Source organism: Harpia harpyja, chromosome 4 (assembly GCF_026419915.1).
Source record: "Harpia harpyja isolate bHarHar1 chromosome 4, bHarHar1 primary haplotype, whole genome shotgun sequence".
Taxonomy (NCBI): Eukaryota; Metazoa; Chordata; class Aves; order Accipitriformes; family Accipitridae; genus Harpia; species Harpia harpyja.
Window position 1 is genome coordinate 33,699,148 of NC_068943.1, and position 20,687 is coordinate 33,719,834.

The 20,687-nt window shown below is 37.5% G+C and overlaps 1 protein-coding gene across 4 annotated transcripts in view; it reads right to left on the reverse strand.

The window, feature by feature from the left end:
- INTS6 (integrator complex subunit 6) overlaps window positions 1-20,687 on the reverse strand; it is a 45,669-nt gene that overhangs the window by 16,350 nt on the left and 8,632 nt on the right. For all 4 annotated transcript variants that reach the window (XM_052786177.1, XM_052786178.1, XM_052786179.1 and 1 more), the window contains one exon: window positions 8,333-8,422. In XM_052786177.1, the coding sequence (XP_052642137.1) occupies window positions 8,333-8,422 (90 nt within the window). The remainder of the gene's footprint in view (window positions 1-8,332; window positions 8,423-20,687) is intronic.

Here is a 20,687-nt window from a genome sequence, read left to right on the forward strand (position 1 = left end):
ACTTCAGAATCAATAGAATATTTTCTTAAGAATTTCAGCAGTAAGAACTGCTTCACTGCAGTGTTCTTTGAACAATTTTCTGCAGAACAGGCCCATTCTCAGCTCAGTCTTTTCCTTGATTCTTCAAGATAAAAAGCACAACTGAATGAAAAGGTAATGTTCATCTAAGACTTCTGCAGAAGAAATATAACTTGGGCATCATTGCTCAAAAAGTCTAGCTGCCAGGATCACCTGCTCCAAATAACTCAGCTTCAACAAGTGAACTAATGTTGTAGTTATGTTATAGAATCAGAAGGCAGAGATTTTACATCACTTGGGTATATCCCACAACTAAACTCATGCCTGTGCTTTAAGTGAAAAACAGAGATTAAGATTAAAATCAACACTGAAATGCAAAATGAGTTCTCACTTTTAGGTAATAGATAACAGTAGCCACAGCTACCCATACAAGGAAGAATTGCTTGCCACATGCTGTTGTGTTGCCTCTGTCTGGGAAGAACTACACAAAAGTTTTAGTTCAAAATATTGAAGATACCATCCAGGGACATACAAAACATGGGAGCATTTCTTTTCTCTTTAATTCCAAGAGACAGTAAAGAGATTCAAATTTCAGGCTTCAAACATGCTGCACTAAAGATACAGCAATGGTCAGGATATTATTTATTAACAACTAACAGCAACAGCCAGAGAGACTAACAGAACATCTAAAATTCCCAGGGTTAGTGGCAATTTTATAAATAGTTAACTGAAACAAGAAAAAAAAAAAATCAATGCATTAGCTTCGAAGGGACAGCACAAGGCGTTCAGAACAAACACTCTAGCCACTCTTTTTGCATCCAGATACCTCACACAGAGATTAGCAGGAAAAAGAAAGCTTATCAAAACATTCAACTACAGAAGCCCTGAACAGATAGACTAGACTTACAACAAGTAATTACAAGTTTCAGAAATATTTGATAGAACCCTGGCTGATGATACCACTGTCAGTACAAGCAAAATTCTCATTCTACCTGGAGCGCTGCAGCCATAAAGGGGAAAAAAAATCCCCAAAGCAATGACTCGAGTGGTGCAAACAGTTCCATTACCTAGCCAAATACAAGGGTTAAAAGCCCAAAAGCAGAAGCAAACTCAACACTTCCTCAAACACTTTCCTTCTCATGCAGCATTCAAAAAAATCCCAATTCTCAATCTCAACATTAGCAAAGGAAACTGCTAGTCTGTTCTGAAACATGATGCAAGTCCACAAAAGCACCCATTCAAATTGCCTTCAGTTTTAGTTCATAGTGGTTCGTTGAGGAGTTTGCAACAAGCTGTTGAAAAAGTTTTCTTGTTTGCTTATTTTTAAGAGATTAACTTGAAAGCATTCAACCTAATTTCTAAACTGGAAACCTCAGCTATTTCTATTTACATAATGGCAAGCATCTCATATTGGGAAAAATACATGTCTTTGTGTTTGAAAAATAATCAATTTATTGATACAATCTCAAAGCCAGGAACAAACACAACAAACTCACTCTCTTAACATGCGAACAAGAATGAGAACACTTTGGACTTTTCAGCACACCTGATGCTTCGTCCTGAATTTCTGCTTTTGCTGATGCAACCAGAAAGCACATGTGAGAGCAGCACTATTTTCCCCAAATGTTTGACATGAAATTGGCCAAGGGGCACTCAGGTGTGTACCTGGTTTATTACTAATTCACATGCATGTATTTCCCCTTTTCACACAAAGGGCCAGCAATGCCTGCCTGGCAAAGGAAACTCGGTTAGAAGAATAGCCACATTCTTAGTAAACAGCCTAGAATCTTGACTGTAAGAGGACTCAATTGCAAGTACTAAACCGTCCTCACCTGGGGCTACTAAGGAACACCATTCACCAAACTTTCCTACTTAGATCTGACTGCACAGAAGATTTACTAGCTCTGAAGAGTACATTTCATCTGCAAAACATACATATGTAACAGCACTGTTTTTCTTCAGGCAGCATATATACATATTTTTTAATATATGTATTTATATATAAGTATCCCATTGGGCCCTGCACCAACACCATCCTGAGTTCAGTCTATCTCAAACTACAAAACCTTTCTTTGACTTAGCTGGTTATATATATTGAGAGAACCGCAAAACCAAACAGCACTCAGGAGCAGGTCTTTGCATTATGTACATATTACTATCAGGAACATTTTCAAACTGCAAGATGACAAGCAAAGCCAGTGGCATCAAGTCAAATGTCCTCACTTTCCTTCCCACAGTTTAATTCCAGTTAAATTTAACATCCATGTTACTGGAGAAATTATAGATTCAAACCAGGCCTCATTCTCCACATACATTAGTAACTTGGTCTTCTTACCTCCAGTCACTTTTTTATTTTAAGTGGTATTGTATTACCATAGCAACTGCATACCTAGCAGAAAATCAGATGAGCCTAGAAATGTACATCTTGCATTTCATTTCTCTTTCCCCACGCATATTTCAATATAAAGGCATGCACATCTTTTCCTCTTTACCCTTCATATTGGTTGCTGAGAAGAAAGACTGAACAATTTAAAGGGAGGTTATTTACCAGCAATGGTCTTCAACATGTTGTCTATATATAATCACAGACAAGTGTCCTCCCAGCTTAGTACTAAAAACAGCTGTTTTGTCTCAACACTAGTTTGTAGGAGCACACACAAACCCTACCATTCCCAAATGCCATAATGCTACAGTAAGATAGCAGTGTGTGCCTTATGCCTCTTCCCTGCCTTCAAATCCACTAAAATGTTCAAGAACCAAGAGGGGTTGGAGGACAACCTTTTACTGAAGAAATCTTGAAGAACTCCCTTATTGGCAAGCAGATCTTTTGTTTATTCTGAGTCCTTGTTTCTACATACATTTATGCCATCATAAGAAGCAGCACAGTATGAAATCCTCAAAAAGCATCAGAGGATCCTAGAGACCCTAGGCTGAATAAAAGCTAGATCAGCATTAGAAAACTCTGCAGTGGCACAGTAGTTGGTGAAAGAGAGCAATGCTCTTCTGGCAATGATTGCACTTACAGGCTCATGCATTACAATGGGCAGCACTAGCACTGCTTAAGCTTTAGTACCCAGGTAATTACAGGCAGCTCCATCTTGGGAAATCTCATAAAAGGTTGATACACGATTAGGTACTCAATAAAAATATCCATACAGAGACAGTCAACTTCTCTGTCTGTCTGTATCCAAAAAAAAAAAAAAAATCTTTAAAAAAAAATCTATCGGCAAATAACCTTCCTTGCAGGCTTTTCTGGTACCCATAAAAACACAAGGCACATCTAACATTCCAAGCAAATGCAGAATTTCCTCCTTAGAGAACTGAAGGACTAAGGATGGGCAATGAGATTCAAGCCCAGCTGAGAAAACACGCTCTTCATAGACTGAGAAACTCCACTTAAAGTTAACAACAGCATTATGTTTTCCTATCTTTTTCCATCCAGTCGTATGCAGCTATAGCACAGACACAGAAAGCCACAAATTGTTCCTCCGTAGGAAATAACAAGATCACGGAGAGACACCAGGTCAACGACATGATATACTTGGCCATTCTTACGCTAGCATTAACCATAAGTGCACACTGAGCTGATAGTTCCACAGCATTCACACGTCAAGAGCTCTGGGGCTCAGTGCCAAATGCTGTGATCCTGGCAACTGCTGCTAACAGGAATAACATGGATGAGGAAGGACGGGAACATACATCTAATAAGATCTGCCACATGTTTCTTGCAGAATTTGTTTAGAAATCAAGATTTCTAGCTGGAGGAACTATGATTAAAAATATTATGGAGCATTTACAGTTCCCGATTACTCTTGAAAGTAAGCAGGACCTTACCACTTGTTACAGTTATTACAGCAGGGATGCAAGATGATCAGCCCTGGGAAGGATCAATGTGACAATGTCAAACAGTTCTGGGATAAGGAGTCAAGAAAATCACTGAGTCCTCCTGTAAGAGTCTCTTACAACTGGAAGATCAGAATAGCAACATACAGAAGCCAAGCAGCATTGCTCATGCTTTTTGTTTGCACAGTCATTCACCAGAATGTATCAATAGGTCAATAGCCCAGTTTCCATCTTGCAAAGGAGTTTAATGCTTCCTCTTAAAACAGAGGGTATGTAGAAGGAAGACAAGGGAACATAGCTTAGCAGCTGCAAAACTGGAGAAGTATGACATTTTATTTCATAACATAAAGAGGAATAAGAGAAATCCCCCCAAGCAATTAAACACTTGTTAAAGGAAAGATCAGGAAAGGGCTAAGACCAAATTTGAGGGATCAGGCCAGAAGTGAAAGCCACTCCAAGAGGAATCCATACCATGAGACCAATAATTAATGATGGTATTCCAACAGTATAAGCCCATCCCTTCCTCAAGTTATGACTGGGACAAGTGAATCCAGGGAAGAATCTGGTCAACATGTCATGCTGAGCATAGAACTGATGCTGGCACTCCAGTACATCAGCACTGGTGCATTAGAAGTCAGTGCCAGAAGGGACAAGACTGAAAATCCTACTAACTTGTGCTGGTGAAGATGATAATTGCATAGACTGCATCATTTCTGTCTTCAGTCTGAGGAACCACATCCATCAGAGACAAAGTAGTGCTGAATGAGTAAGGCTCTTTATCTGCAAAACCCATATTAAATCCCACAAAGGAACAGGACATCTGAAGAATTCAGCAAGAGCTCTGAAACAGGGTTTAAGCTTGACTGCTTCACACTAGGGCAAATGACAAGTGTTCCCACAGTGATAAAGCTGATTTAGTTGGTAAGAATGCAAATGTTCATCCAAATGACAAAGCTTTGAGAAAACTTGCCTCCAGGTTCCACGCTGGCTTCACAGGCTTTCCAAAAACAATGTTCTGTCGGTTCCCTTGTACTTAAGTTTTAAAAGACCTAAAAATATACTGCCTTAGTCCGTGATAAGAACTTTACACAGGAAGTAAAAACACTGTTGTCATAGCCAGTGGGATATGATCACTTCCAACACCAACTCTGAAAAGCTTCTCCAAAGTCAGACCCAAAGAACAGAAGAGACATTTGAAAGTGACCAAAAAGCTTTGTTATTGAACAGAAGAGCAACAACAGACTTCCATATCTCCAGGGTAGTGTTACTGTATTAATTCTGCCTCATTTCTGCATGTCCAACTTGAGAGGTAACTGTAAAGGATGCTCAAGCTACACTAAGAAAAATTCTGATCAATAGGACACACGTTGACAAAAGCAAAAGATTATCCCTGAAAGACAGAAGCACCCTCGGATGCTTTGTTCCCCTGCTCTTTGATAGTGTTAAGGATGTTCCTACCAGTACAGCTATAGCAAAAGAGGAAAAAAAAAACCCACATCCATTGCTGGGTATGAAATATATACCCTGTAAATACATATGGAAGAGCACTCAAAGAAACTTGCATTTTGTCTTGCAGGAAGTAAGAGCAGTGGTCACTTACAGTTCCTCCAGAAGGCAATGCCTTTAAATTTGCTCATTTACCAAGAAATCATTAGTTCACTATCATTAGTAGAGCAGATTCTGCATCTCAAATCATGTAAGTGTCAAATTTGGCCCAATGTCACAATCATGACACTAAAACTCTGGGCGTAGTGCACACTTATCAGTGAGCACCACTCATGAGCCAAGCCTAAATTCAGTAGATTAAAGCAGCCACCAGAAAACCCATTTTCGCAGTGTCCTGGTTTCAGCTGGGATAGAGTTAACTGTCTTCCTAGTAGCTGGTACAGTGCTGTTTTGAGTTCAGAGCGAAGAATGTTGATAACACTGATGTTTTCAGTTGTTGCTCAGTAGTGTTTAGACTCAAGTCAAGGATTTTTCAGCTTCTCATGCCCAGCCAGTGAGAAAGCTGGAGGGGCACAAGAAGTTGGCACAGGACACAGCCAGGGCACCTGACCCAAACTGGCCAACAGGGTATTCCATACCATGTGATGTCCCATCCAGTATAGGAACGGGGAAGTGGGGGGCAGGGATTTCGCCGCTCGGGGACTGGCTGGGTGTTGGTCGGCGGGTGGTGAGCAATTGCACTGTGCATCATTTGTACATTCCAATCCTTTCATTATTGCTGTTGTCATTTTATTAGTGTTATCATTATCATTATTAGTTTCTTCTTTTCTGTTCTATTAAACCGTTCTTATCTCAACCCACGGGTTTTGCTTCTTTTCCCGATTTTCTCCCCCATCCCACTGGGTGGGGGGGAGTGAGTGAGCGGCTGCGTGGCGTTTAGTTGCTGGCTGGGGTTAAACCACGACACTCAACAGAAGTTACAACAATTTAAAGATGTGAATGTGTGACCAAATGTTTGCCTGACCATAAGAAAATGTCATCTTGTGAAGACCAACACAAAAAACTTGTTGGCTATAAAAAAATACTCTTGCTGTAAGAAAAAGAGCTCATGACAGCCAATAGAGCTTTCTTACCTAAATCATTTTGGATAAATGAACAAGATGAAAGGAAATGTAATGTAGAATCATAGAACGGTATACATTACAAGGGACACATGAAGGTTATAGAGTCCAGAACCTTCCGATTGCTCAGAGCCTTGTCCAACTCAGTTTTGAGCATCTCCAATAATGGAGATCTCACAACCACTGGACAACCTATGCCAGTGTTCAATCACCCACACAGTTAAAATTTTTCTTGATATCCAGTCAGAATTTCCCCAAGTACAATTTGCAGCTGTTGCCTCTCACCTCAGCCCTGTGTACCTCCAAGAAAAGCCAGGCTCCCTCCCCCATTAAGTTGTTGCAGATGGTGGTAAGACACCCCCAACCCCACAGGCTTCTCTTCTAAAGGCTGAACAAACCCAGTTCTCAGCCTCTACCCAGATGCCATTTGCTTCACCCCCTGAGCATCCTGGTGTCCCTCACTCCAGGATGTCAATGTCAGACTTTACAAGTTAGTCATCTGACAGCGGAGAAGTTGCTTCTCCTCAAGAAAAGACTTAGACAGCTAAGTGACTACCCAATTAGCTCTTAAAAAAACAAAACAGTATTCTGCTAACAGCACTAAATGTTGTAGAAGGCTCTAAAGGTGTCACACTATCCTCTGTTTAATTAACATTTGCTCACTGACAATCACTGTAAATATGAGGCTGCAATTTTACTCAGTATTTTGGACCACACCCAATCAATCACTGGATTAAGCTGAAAATGACTTATTGAGTAAAAAAATATGATGAAAGCGAGGTTTTATACAGACAACCTACTTGGTATCATGGATCCAGGCATGCCCTTTCAGTTACTGGCTATGGCTATTTGTTAGTAGTCCACATAAAATTATGAGGTCATTCAACTTTCTTCCTCTAAGTCAGATACATTAAAAAACACTCAAATACCACTTTCCATACAAACAACTTCTGTAAGTGCTGTAAGAATGTGATATAATAATAGAGTATTAGGAGAAATTCAAGTAAATTATGAACAATGATGTATGACAAGTTAATCTGTATAGTCAAATGTGGTGTACCACATGGAAAAGCCTGAATCCTCCTCTTAAGCTTCAGGACAGACCTTTGGATATTAAGCTTTTCCCTGAAAAGGCAATGAGCTTAGGGATTTTTTCTTGTTGTTGGGCTGGGTTTTCTTTACTACTGCATGGAATGGGCACTGAGCTGGTCAGACCAACCCTATCCCTAATGACCTCTTCCATCTTTTTAAGGAAAGAATTCAAAACCACCAGTAAGTTAAAATAATTCAGTGCCTCAGCATTTGCTATAGCTCTGAGTTTTCCAGATGTCTGAGCAGGTATTCCAGTATATTAAGATCTGGTGTTTTAAACTGCTCTACAGATTTAATTTGAAATACATTTCTTCAGCTCTTATCTTGGATTATAAGGATACTACTGATTTGATTATAATCACTTTAAGAGCCCAGTGTGAAAGTAGTACGTATTTCACATACTCCCTAGTAGCCACATCCTTTGGGAAATCACTACGTTAATTCGGGTCTATACATAAAGAACTTCTATCTAGACCAGTTAAAAGACATACAGGCTTTACAGAAATCAATTTCTTCTGCTAACAACATATTTGAAAATCCATGAACTCCCTGGATAGAAATAGCAAACTGATTCTACTAAACAGATGAACAGTTGTACTACATGTTTCTCTCACATGTTATAAGGAAAAAGAGCTATCCAGATTTTTGTAGTACTATTGTATACAATTACCTCAAATGAAAAAGGAAAAAACACAGGTTTAAACTATTAATGAGCATACTTTTGAGAAGTCATTTATGCTCCTACATAAGTGTAAACAGTATTCTAACACAACATTTAGTACACATCATTGTAAACAGAGGTCAGATCTTACCTCTTCCTGTATCCCACCGGTAGCAGTTAATTTACTTCCATCAGTAACTGTTATAATTATTGCTGGCTCCAGAAAAAAGGGGTTTCGTCCCTAAGGGAAAAAAAAGCAATTTCATGTAAAATGCCGTAACAAATTGATAAGCTTCTGTTCAGTCATTAAACAGCCATTGATACCCACAGACAAAACAATGAGGCCTGAGGTATTTATTCTCATGTACTATATAGTAAAGTGCTATGGGCTTCTGAGTCTTCTTGCAGTTAGGCCATGTAAAGCTAGACACTTAATATATCTGTATTCAATAAATGCATACAAAAACATGGCAAAAATGGCTAACATAGGACTTCAAGAACAACGTGCACTGCAGTATTCTGACAAGCTACTAGCTGTTTAAAAGAGCAACTATCTCTTCAAACCAGAGATGCTTCCAATTCCCCCTATTCCAGGGCTGATTTTATGCATGATTTAATTACTGCGTGACCAACTAAACCATTTGCCCAGTACCTTGTGATCATGATCTCCAGGTTAAGAACTAATACTCCATGTATTAAGGAAAACTGACATGAATGTTTTGACCAAAGTGGTTCAACCATGCACACAAGACTTACTTCAGAAACAAATACTTGAAAAATAGATAAACTTTCTGTATGAATCATTTAAGACAGACACATACACAAGGCAAGACATTCTGTGATCCCACCAAGACATTCAACTAGTCTAGCTGTAACAAACACACTTGGGTTGCTATTAGCACTTCCTTTTCCTACTGCCAGTATGCCAGGAGCCTTCTGTCCCTCCTGAAAAAGAGGATCCCAAAGTAATCCATGCACATGTCAACTCCAAGCCCAGGCAGCACATTCCACTCCAGCTAGGGTTGAAGACCGACTGGATAAAAGCTACCACAAGCTTTCGTTTAGTGGGTCCTACTCTCCTCCTATTGCCAAGCTTAAGGCCTCGGTTTTCATCTTCAGAAAACAATAAAGAAAAATACAACTAGACCCACAGCCTAGTTCTGCTTATAAAGACAAACTGTCTCATGAATGCTTACAATTTACTCTAAAACATAGAGAACTAATACGTTTTGAGAAAAAGACCTTTTAAATCCACTTTTTTTATAACCCATTTAATATAAAGGATCACCTACCGAATGTGTGCTTAGAACAGAAATATCACCTAACAATTTGAAATATATTTGGTGAGGGGTGTCCAGTTTTAATTCACAACACCACATTTACAGTGATTAATTTACTATATGCCAACAGAAAAATTAAAAAGTTATTTGGGCAATATTTTCCTTAAACCTTAGTGAGAATGCTAAAATTTTCTTTTAAAATAGCATACCATTACTACAGACAAAAAATATGCAAAAATAAAATTAAACAGTGAAGATCAATCTCTCCCACGAAAGCTAAGCTAGTTCATAAACCAATTTAAACAATTACTCAAAAGAATTTAAGGACTCCCAAAACATACTCAATTTTAATTAAAATAATTTCCTAAGAATGTTTAGCCTTATTTAATTCTGAAGAACAGTTATGGTGTGCTATTCTGCCAACTAATAGTTCACCACAACTGCAAAACAGCAGCTGGAAGCTAATTACATTGCACTGAAATAATACTGAAAGCAGGGTTTCTAACTAGATGTAAAGGATATTGTTCTCATGATACTGAACATAAAAATACTTTAATCCTATTGCTAATAAATGATTGCAAAAATAAATTGATAATTGATAAAAGGTTTTAGATTTAGAATGTCACAAACAGTGCTCTTTAGGTCAATATTCTGGTCCAATTTGTAACATAGGTATTAAAAATTTAGTCTCTGACAACCTGCATTATCCAGATATCCTCATTATCTTAAACATTTTGTGTACCTCAACTATAATCTTTCTCAGGAAAAATGTCTGAGGGAGAAACAACTTCATCCTCAGGCTATCTTTTATAATTTCACAAGCATTTTACCTGTACAATGGATGATCACCAACATACTAAATCAAGAATCAACTCATATAGCAACATATTTACAAAAGCAAGAATGTTTTTACCAGAACAAGAACAACACTCATTTGTAACCAGAGTAACAACTGATTTGAGAATCCCTGACCCCCAAAGACAAAGTAACTCACATTTCCACACCTATCATCTACAGGATAACTGTGGAAACACTAGCAGTGCACTGTTGCAGAATACTTCACACCTGTTTAAGTATATAAAGGGAAAGTTTCCCCTTGAAATCTCTTCTTCCCTAGCTAGATGTGAAAACACAGTAATGTTGAGTTCATCAACTCATCAATACAGCTACATAATATCCTTTCTAGAAAGAATTTATGAAATCAAGTCACAGAGTACACAATTCACCACTGAATTATTTAAAGACAAGTGAACAGAGCTGAGTTCACTTAGCTGCACTTAGGTTCACAGCTCCATACAATTTAGAAACATGAAATGAGTATCTACATGCCACCTACAGGGGCAGAAACATAATTAGAATATAAGAGTTTCAGATAAAATGGCTATTATTGAGTTTTACTATTTTTGACTAAAAATTTCCATGTCATTAATTCTTAAAGAACACCACTCGCTCTCCTGACACCACTCCTCACCTTAGCTGTATGAAGGCATACAAAACAAAGGCACATAAAACCAGTATTAAGGCAGGTATTCCTAAAAAAACCCAAACCCTTATTTATACAAGCTCTCAAAACTCAGAGATGTTTTAGTAAATTGGCAAAATGAAATTCCAGAAGACTTACCAACTTCTTTAACTAAACTGCAACAATTTTGTCAATAACTGGTTTAGAACTTTATTTCAATCTAATGAATCTAATTCTATAATAATCAAATTATTTTCTACTGCTCTTCCTTTAGAAATATACTATTAAAATAAAACCCTACAAATTTACACATCTTAGAAATACCATATTCTTCAAAATAGGTGGCAACACCATTGACTGTGAATGCACAGGAAATCAATTCAGCACAGCTCAATTACTTTAGTTACACAGTGGAACAGTGAGTGACAGAGCACACGTTACCAGCTCTTTGGCAGCTTACAGGTGTGCTGAAATGCACTGGAAATCAGCTCAGCATACCAAGGTGTACATAATAAGCCTGTTTACAACTTACTCTGACAACTAACTAATCACCATGAGGTTTTGTTCATTTCAAAAGCAAAAATAATCCAGCAGTTAATTTCAGTATCATCTTACATTCCCACACAGGAAAGTGAAAGATAGAAAGTGTGAAACCCTGAGTTCTTAAAGGAATTAGGGTAAAGATCAACTCAGCCTCAGCACCAATGCCTTAGGAAACATAAGGGCATTGCTCACATTTTAAGCTAGCATTATATAGATCTATTCTAACAAGCATACAAGCAAAGATACTTCTGTTCTTGTGTTATCTGTTTTCGGACAGATTATAACCACTGATAGTGGATAAACATTTTAGAGTTTAGAAACTCAGCTGCTGTATTTAAACTGTGGCCGTTTGAGTCCAAATTTACTACTCAGACTACAGTAAATTGAAAAGTATTTTGAAGATTTATTTTAAACTCTTATTTTTAAATAGATTTACTTACAAACAAGTATTTTGGAAAACTAAATACAACTTACTTTTCCAGCTGAAAATTCAGTGGCAACTAGCTCCCACAGGGACTTCACGCTAATTGCCTCATGTAGGCAAATTGGCTGATTTAGTATCCTTTGCAGTCTAAACAGCTGCTAGAGTAATCTGACTGCAAATTCCTTTCAATAATACACTTCCCCTTCTGAAGGTTCCTACCAGTGGTGAAAAAAGTACTAAGGAAGAAGCACCTAAGGTTTTAATGGCTGATGATCCGGTTCAACCACCAAGTACTGTAATGTGGTACAAGAGGGTTTTGTTTTTTTTTTTTTCATTCACCTACAATCTGCATTTTCAAGGGCAGATATGCACCAAGACGACAAAAAAAAAAAACCCACACCTCTTTTTGGAAGAAAGTTATTTAAAAATCAGCATCAATACCAGGGCAATCTTGCAAGCTTGCTAGGCTAAAAAGGAACAAGCAAGAGATTCAAAGCCTTAAAACTAACTTATCTCTTACACAACACGCATTCTTTTGAACAATTTGACAGCTTCACAACTATTTGTTCCAAATCACAAAGCAACTCGGTTACATTGGTTGCCATTTCTTCAGTTTCCAGCTGAAGTAGTTCTGTGCTCAGATAGCACAAAACAAATACAGAGCTGGGAGCCCCACTGAGCTCACACAGGGTCACAGTAAGAGGCACAGCCAGCCCACCCCAGCTTGTGTGATGCTCTCAGAGGGAGCCTCAGATCCAGCCAGAAGTGTATCAAATTATCAAGACACATTACTGTCTGGTTAAGATTCTCAAAACTAAGAATTCACTTTCGTAGGCAAGTAAGCTTAGCAATGAGTTTCAGCATGACTAACACATTCATGGGTTTGGGTTTTTTCTTCTTCAAAGTGTACAGGCAAAGCAATTCAAGAGCTGTTGTGACCTTTAGATGTGCAAGTATGCAATATTATACATGCAGTAAGAGAAAATTGATTTAAGACTATTGTTATCTCAATGCACACATTTAAATATTAATTTCTGAGTCAGAAGTGTTGAAAAACTTAAATAGCTGAGGTAGAAACATGACCAAAAAACCACCAAGTCAGACTAAAAATGACACGTTCAACAAGCAACTACTATAAAAAGAAGTATTTAGTACGACAAAAGCTTCATGCCCAAGAAAAGCTAGAAGTTGAAAGTAAATGTAAACTGAAATAAAGTGCATATTTTTCAACAGAACACATTACTAATCACTGGAAAAAACTCATTTTCAGATCATGATCAAATGTCTAAAAGGTACACTTTCATTTCAGTAAATCACAAACTTTAACAGAAGTTTTATTGCACAGCCATCATACATTATATTATCTCAGCTGAGCCTTTTTATTTTCAGAAGTATCAGCCCTAACTGCCAGTAAATTTAGTCATCTGACCAGGAAATACAAAAGTGCACTATCAGTTTTTTCAATTGAATCAGGTTTTTTAGAATTTAAAAGGTCAAGATTCTCATAAATGCTCATGAGAATCTGTGAGCAACCATTGCTCAAAAACAATAGTTTAAAATGAAATCTAGAAGTCAGAATGATGGCAAAATTATTAGCTTTAAAGCTATTTTTTTTAAACTGACAACAGCTTAAAAAATACCAAAACACTGTGCTTGAATTTCAACAAACTAAACCAGATGGTCCAAATCCATCACAGTTTTTTCACTTACTTTTTGTATCTTAGGAACTTCAGTTACACTTTAGCAAAATCATGAAATGTCTAAAACATTAATTTAACATTTATTAGAGACATTCCTCTGCATTGCTTGAGGCACAACACTATCAGTCAAGTACACAGAGGTATTTAGAGCTGCTCTATGCTCTGATAGTCAGCTACATAAGAACTGTAGCAACTTGTGCAACTTCTTGTCCCACATGCATTTTCAGCGATTTTTACTATTTTCTATTATCCCTGCAGAACCAGTCAATACAGTTGTGAAGACCTATAGAATCAATTGTATTTTATGCATTCACGCAACTGTTTCCGAAGTCACAAACACAACTGAATACACTGACATCACAGTAGTACTTTAGTGAATTCATAATTGGCAATATAACTCTTCACAAAAACTACTTTGCATGATTATGATGCATGTCTACGTACTTTTGAAAAAATCTTAAAGGCACATATATGTACACACTATAGTAGTCAGGAATGAACATGCCTTCTACTTCAGTAGATTAGTAAATTCTTTCCTATTACTTGATAAGATGCAAAATGGCTTTAAATGGAAGCTTTCCCAGATGAAGCTATGCCGCCTATCTCCTAATTAATATTTAGCACAAACACACTATGAAACCCTGTGATCTACCAGAACACAAGTAAGAATACACTGGGGGGAAAAAGAGCAAGAAGGGCAGTCAGGTTCTACCACATTAGCTTTGATAAACCTGACTTCTCACAGGATATGCCACAAGAGCTCCATGATTCTGTAGCCAGACTGAAAAAGCATAGCACCTCTGAACTGCATCATGGTGTTATCCTAGTGACTCAACCTGCACAATAAAAACAGCTTTGAAACCGTATTTAAGTTTGTTATGGCTGTTTTAGAATAGAAACTGACCCCACCAATGGGAACCACTTAAGTGTCAGAGAGACTTCTGTGATTTCAGCCTGAGTAAGAGCTGAAGAACATACTGGAATTCTGTACGGGACTAAGATCTCTGACAAACCAGGCTTCATACACAAAGAAAGTTGCTAACTCGTCTCTGTTTTGCTGTCCATAAGATTTTGATATATTCCCTTGATGCTGTTGATTATTCAATAGATAATGCAGTTTTGCAGTGGCAGCAATTCTGTCTTACTAGTAGATGATCAGATATTTGTACAGTGCACGTATTTCCAGATCACCTTCAGAAGCCTCAGAAGAAAGTTCAATGAAAGCGACACTAACCAGTTTTACACAGGATTCAAGTGTTTTGAAGTCTATTATGAAGTTTTCAAATCATAAAAGAAATTTCAATATAAAACAGAAATCTCCCTTGATGCCTGATTAATAGCAAAGATAGATGCCAGATCAGTTGCAGATTGGAATCTTATAAAACAACCTAATGAAACACTATTCCAGGAATTACACTGCCACCAAGAAAAAATGCCCAGTGTTTTTCTGAAAGGGCTGCAGGACAGCAGGAGGATTCTTACTATTAACTCTAGTTAATAGTCCACAAACATCTGCAGTACAGACATACATTCTCTATCATAACACTGAAACCTTTTAGCTCTCCCTACAGTATGGAAGATGGGAGGACTTATGCTCTACCTCCCCTTCATGCTAGGCAGCTGGGAATACCACCTCACCCGCAAAGACAGGTTTCTGGAAGAACACAGGTAAATTATTCACCTGTTGGAGGTAATTTGAGAGAGCCCCTTACCACACCCAAAAGAAGAGCGCTCTACATCTTAAGGGGAAAATGACTGCTATCAGAAATGCAGGTGACAGTAGCAGGTTTTAGAAGCTCTAAGTTTAGTCCTCCATAGTCCCAAGAACCATAAAGATCTAGTTCCTCTCTATACGAAACAACGTAGACACACAGGGTGGGTAAAAACACCAAATCGCTTCAACTAAGGGATGAGGGAAAGAAACAGGTTTGACAAATAGTGAAGGAGTCTTGAGTGAGCCCGTGACAGTAACTACGCACTATGAAAACACCAGCTCTCAACACCACCACTGACTCTCACAAACTAGGACTTCACATGGGTTTTGTTGTAGTTTTACCCCCATAAAAAGGACAAAATAGGACCCCCATAAATTGATGTTTGGCCAAAATAGCATATCAGAGAGTACCTCACCTACATGAACTTGTATTTTTACATTGTAATTGGAAAACTAGCCAGCAGAGGGGGCACAAGTTAATAAAATCTATCCTTGTATGAGGTGTTTTGAGTAACAAGGAGATAAATGTGAGGCATGCTGTTGGAATACTATCGCAAAATACATAGAAAAAAGTAAATACTTCTTTTCTAAAACTGTGTATACCTAAGAAACCCTACATGATTGTATAAGTACAAATAAGATGTAATCAGTCACTGAACCTTAATCTTCTGATCTAACTCTATGTTTAATCCAACAGTTAGTTCATAGGTTCTGATACCAGGGACAGCACATACTATCATTCCACTTCTCCCTGTTTTGCTGCCGATTGCCCATCTTTTGGAAGGCTCAGCCACAAACATTCAACTGTATTACACACACACACATTTTTCCTTTTCTTTTGAAGCTAAAAAATAGTATTCTATCTCATATTATTTTATCTTTTGGAGAACACCTTCAAAACATGAGTTTTAAGAAAGTCTACTGGAATTATCAAGGTCTGAACTCATGCCTCCATTAACTCACCATCTTCTACCCCAAGGAGATGGAAAATGCCGTTCAAGCAGTCATGGTTTCTCCTGTACTCATTCACACCCTGCAAGTCAGGGTATCAACAGCAATGATTTTGCAATAAGGATGACTACGAAAAAAGACCTTTCCTTCATGAGGTGAGGAGATTCCAAAACCTAAATTCAGCTATGTACAGTTGTCCTTCCCTATAGGCTACAGCAAGGTTATTACAGGCAAAGTAATTTTTCATGTCCTAGACAATTCTTTAGTTAACTACATTACAAATACTGAAGAGTTACTATAACGCCCAAGACATGCACTAATCACAGTTTCTTATTGGGAATGTCCATGGAGGATTACAAGTAGTTATATTGGTTTGCTTCATCCCTTACTGGCGCTACACATTAGCGGTAGATAAAATTATTTTTCCGCACACAGTTAGGACATTGATTTGGTGGTACAACTGAAGCCTTCTGTATTTCAGGTGACTGGAACAAATGAGTTGGAGGTTTAAAAAAAAAAAAAAAAAGAAACAAAACACATTTGGCAAAAGGTTTGCAAAGCAGAACACAAATGCAACAGCAGACTTTTCCTAAAACCAAGCCAGAAATTAAACTCCTCAGCATACCAGTTACAGAATATAAGGATGAAGTTATCTCCCTAACATATACTACGTAAGTTCCATTTAAGAAAAGGAAATTTAAGGTATTTTGGAAAATAAATGGGATGAAAAAAGTCATTTGCTCCTCAGTATTTCGCTCCTAAGAATTTTTTTTTAAATCTTTTTTAAAAATAACCATTTATGGCTTCAATTAACTATTGAAGCTCCAAACATATGTCATCTTATACTTGTTCTGCCCAGTCTGGAAGCCCTACAGCAAAAATCAAAAGATCCAGTCAGATATCACTTCTGTAATTAAAAATACTAGAGACAAAACAGCTGAATTGTGCAAGAAAAGACACCAAACACTTTGTCCAAAAATAAAAAAAAAAGAGAAATCTATTTAAGCATATCAGCTGCATGCTTTGCCTGAGCTTGCAGGTTTGTGTTCTATAGGCAATGATTTCATTGCATATCCATCTTGAAACATGCAACAAGAAAATTCTCTGTGCTTAGTATCATTTTTATAGATGCTCATAACTTTACACATTCTGGGTTTCCAAGTCTGGCACTGAATGTACTGCTTAAAGACTATTTAATTGCGCAACTTCGGTCATTTTGGAATCCTACTCAAGAAGTTTGTGCTAATAACAAAACCAAAACTAACAGCAAGAAACCCCAAAAAGCACCCCAAAGCAGCCTGAAAAGTAGATCCAATGCAAGAAATCATCATTTTGGAATACAAAAATCTCCATATTGACGTGTGGAGTGGACATGTGAAAAGGGAAGTGATGTGCGTCAAGGATGCATTTTTAGACTATGTTCATACTGAACAATAAAGGAATGATGAATACGTGGTAGGATTTACTAAGACATCAAACTTAAAATCTCAAGACACACTGATGTCTTCATGTGTCTAAATCACAGAGTTCCCAACATTACCGAGCCACAGAGTTTCAAAAAATGCCAGTTTAGTATAAAGGTTTGTCCTGTTTCTTTCATCTAAGAACAAATTTAATTGAGTTCTAAATAACATATTATATAAGTGATAACTTCTTCATTAACTTCTAAGTGCTCCAATTTAGATGAGGTCCTTGGTAAGTTTCAAAAACAATTCAGTCCTTGAATCTTTCGCAATTATGTGACATTCTCAAAAAAAAAAAAAACCCAACAAACAAAAACCCCACAAATAAACATAGAATGGACTTCATATATAGTGAATTCCAGCAAGTAACTAAACAGCGAAGAACAGCATTGAAATGAAGAACAAAAAGCCACTAACATTTGAAACATGTAAGCACTGACATGACAGGTACATGATAATCCCAAAAAGGGAAGAACTTTACTTTTTCCTTACATTAATTGAAATACATAAGCAGCAAAGCAACTGTGATCACAGCTTGCACCTTATTTTTAAGGTAATGGAAACTGTCATTTAAAAAAAGATGCACCTTATCAGTTAGTTACAGCTTAGTAAGTGAATCGCTACTGGAATCATCTGAAATTGGATAAATCAACCAACAAATCCTGGTGGTTTCCAAAGTTATTTGACTGAATATAGTAAATGCAAGCTGCTAAAAATAGGTTATATTTGAGCTTTTATAAACTTAAAAAAAAAAAAGGCTAAAATAACCATCCATACCAAACATAACTTTAAAGTCAGCCCCAAAGAATCTGGGTTTAAAGATGATTTTGGTCATATTTCCTAAAAATATTTCTGAATGTTTTATTCCAAAAATAACTGACCTTGTCAAGCCCTGGATCAAGTCCCTAATTACTGCAGCCTTTCTGCTTCACAGCAATGACTTTACATAGCTGGTCCTGGCTTAGTCAGTGCAATTCACAGTGCCAAGCCAGGCCTCTGTTCTCCATATACTGGAGAAGGGTAATGAATCTCACAGTTACCAGGACATTGAGTAGGGAAAACACCAAAAGAAAAAAAAGAACAAACCCAAAAACCAAGGGGAAAAGCCAGAGAGAGAGTTGTATACAAAATTCTCCCCACCTTTTGGGGGTTTATCAATCCAGAGCGCTGACAAGCTGAAAGTAGCTTATCGACTCATGAATGCGTGGCAATTCTTCCGAATAACTGCCCCAAGACTCCCCCACAACTCCCTCCTGGAGATTATCATCACTACAGCAAGAGCAACTTCGCTGTTTTAAAACACATTCTGAATCACTACAGTTCACAGTCCACCTTATTAACGATCTGAATCAATCACTGAATTATTTTGCTACATGAAGTCACACAACTTGAAGCAAGTTTGGCACAACTATGCGCACATGAGAGGCCGTAAGCTCAGGAGCAGAGCAGGCAGCTAGGCTGGATATGTCTTGTATATAGATGCATACAACCAAGTCAGCATTCTGGGATTCAAAGCCCTGGGGGTGGCGTATTGGTGGAAGAAAGAGATGGCCACTTTTCACTCATATTCTGTATGCTGAGCATCAAAAAAATGTCAGTGACCTAAACTGATTCCAATGACAAATATTCTGGATTTGTTCAATGTAGCTGCTTGGCACAAGGAGACATTGACAAAATGCACAGTATATTCAGGTAATTTATTCTCAAACATTATTATTGGATGAAATCAGATTAACACCCTGCTCTCCAGAAGCAGTAGCAGTTACGTGTAGATAGAAAAAAACCCCTATCAATGAAAGGAAATGGGAGTGGCTACACTGAGCAGATACCAAATGTGATTATTCAGGTAAAAGTTTCCTGGCCAAGTCAACAAGACATCAAGCATGATTTTCAATACGTATGTCCCTGAATCACTGTCAAAACCCCATACTAGAGACCTCATCTGCACTGCAGGTCCCGCTAGATCAGTCTTCTAAAAGACCTCTGATGTTAAAGCCATGGAACTATGTTAGACATAATCAGCATTTACTTAGCTGCTATTCTAGTTATCTACCACTGCAGTGCTGCAAGATCCACGTTTACCACCCATATTAGAATAACTAGAGTAGGATCAGATTTTGACAAACCCTCCTGTCCTCTCATACAACCAGAAGTCTTATCTATTCAGTGTCCCAATCACAGTCATTCAAGGTTCCTGACTAAGGTTAGTATCATATCTTGCAGCCAGCAACTTCGTACCTGTCTATTTTAATTCAGCTGTAGCCACTAACCTAGTTTCCCAACTGGAAAAATTTAGGCTTAAATCTATAGTGGACTGTAAATTTATGTAAGCTAGGACAAATCAATTAACTGAGGCAGAAATACTATCTCTAGAACGAAAACAACAGGTGCTTAGGTAACAGATAGTTGATTTCTCATTAATGTAAGACTGAAATTGCCTATACAATAAATTTTTTAAAAATCTAGTCCATGAGGGGCCAACTTTACAGAAGAGTGATTAAATACATCCTTTTTTTTTTTTAAATAAAATATACAAGCAATAATAAAGAACCTGAAATACTGTTTGCTGTCAATATGCAGAACTGTAATAGTAAGAATATGCTGATACATAGAAAATACTTCATGAACACGTGATATCCTTTGTAGACATCAGAAATATACTACAACATCACTAGAAGTCTCTCACAGCTCACAGGCTAGTCCACTTTAAAAAAAATAATCAAGGATCTTTTAATACATATGAAAGATTTACCCTAAATACACATATAACCATTATCTCCTATCTGCAGTATTAATTTTTCTTTACATGAGACTGGTCTACACTTTGGACAATTAAAATCAGCACCATAATCATGCAATGCAAACTGGATGTTTGAATAAGAGTTCTGTATTAGCTACATACTAACACTCACAAATTATATGGAATTCCAATCTGTTGCATAAACAACAGGTGCAAACAACTTGAAAAA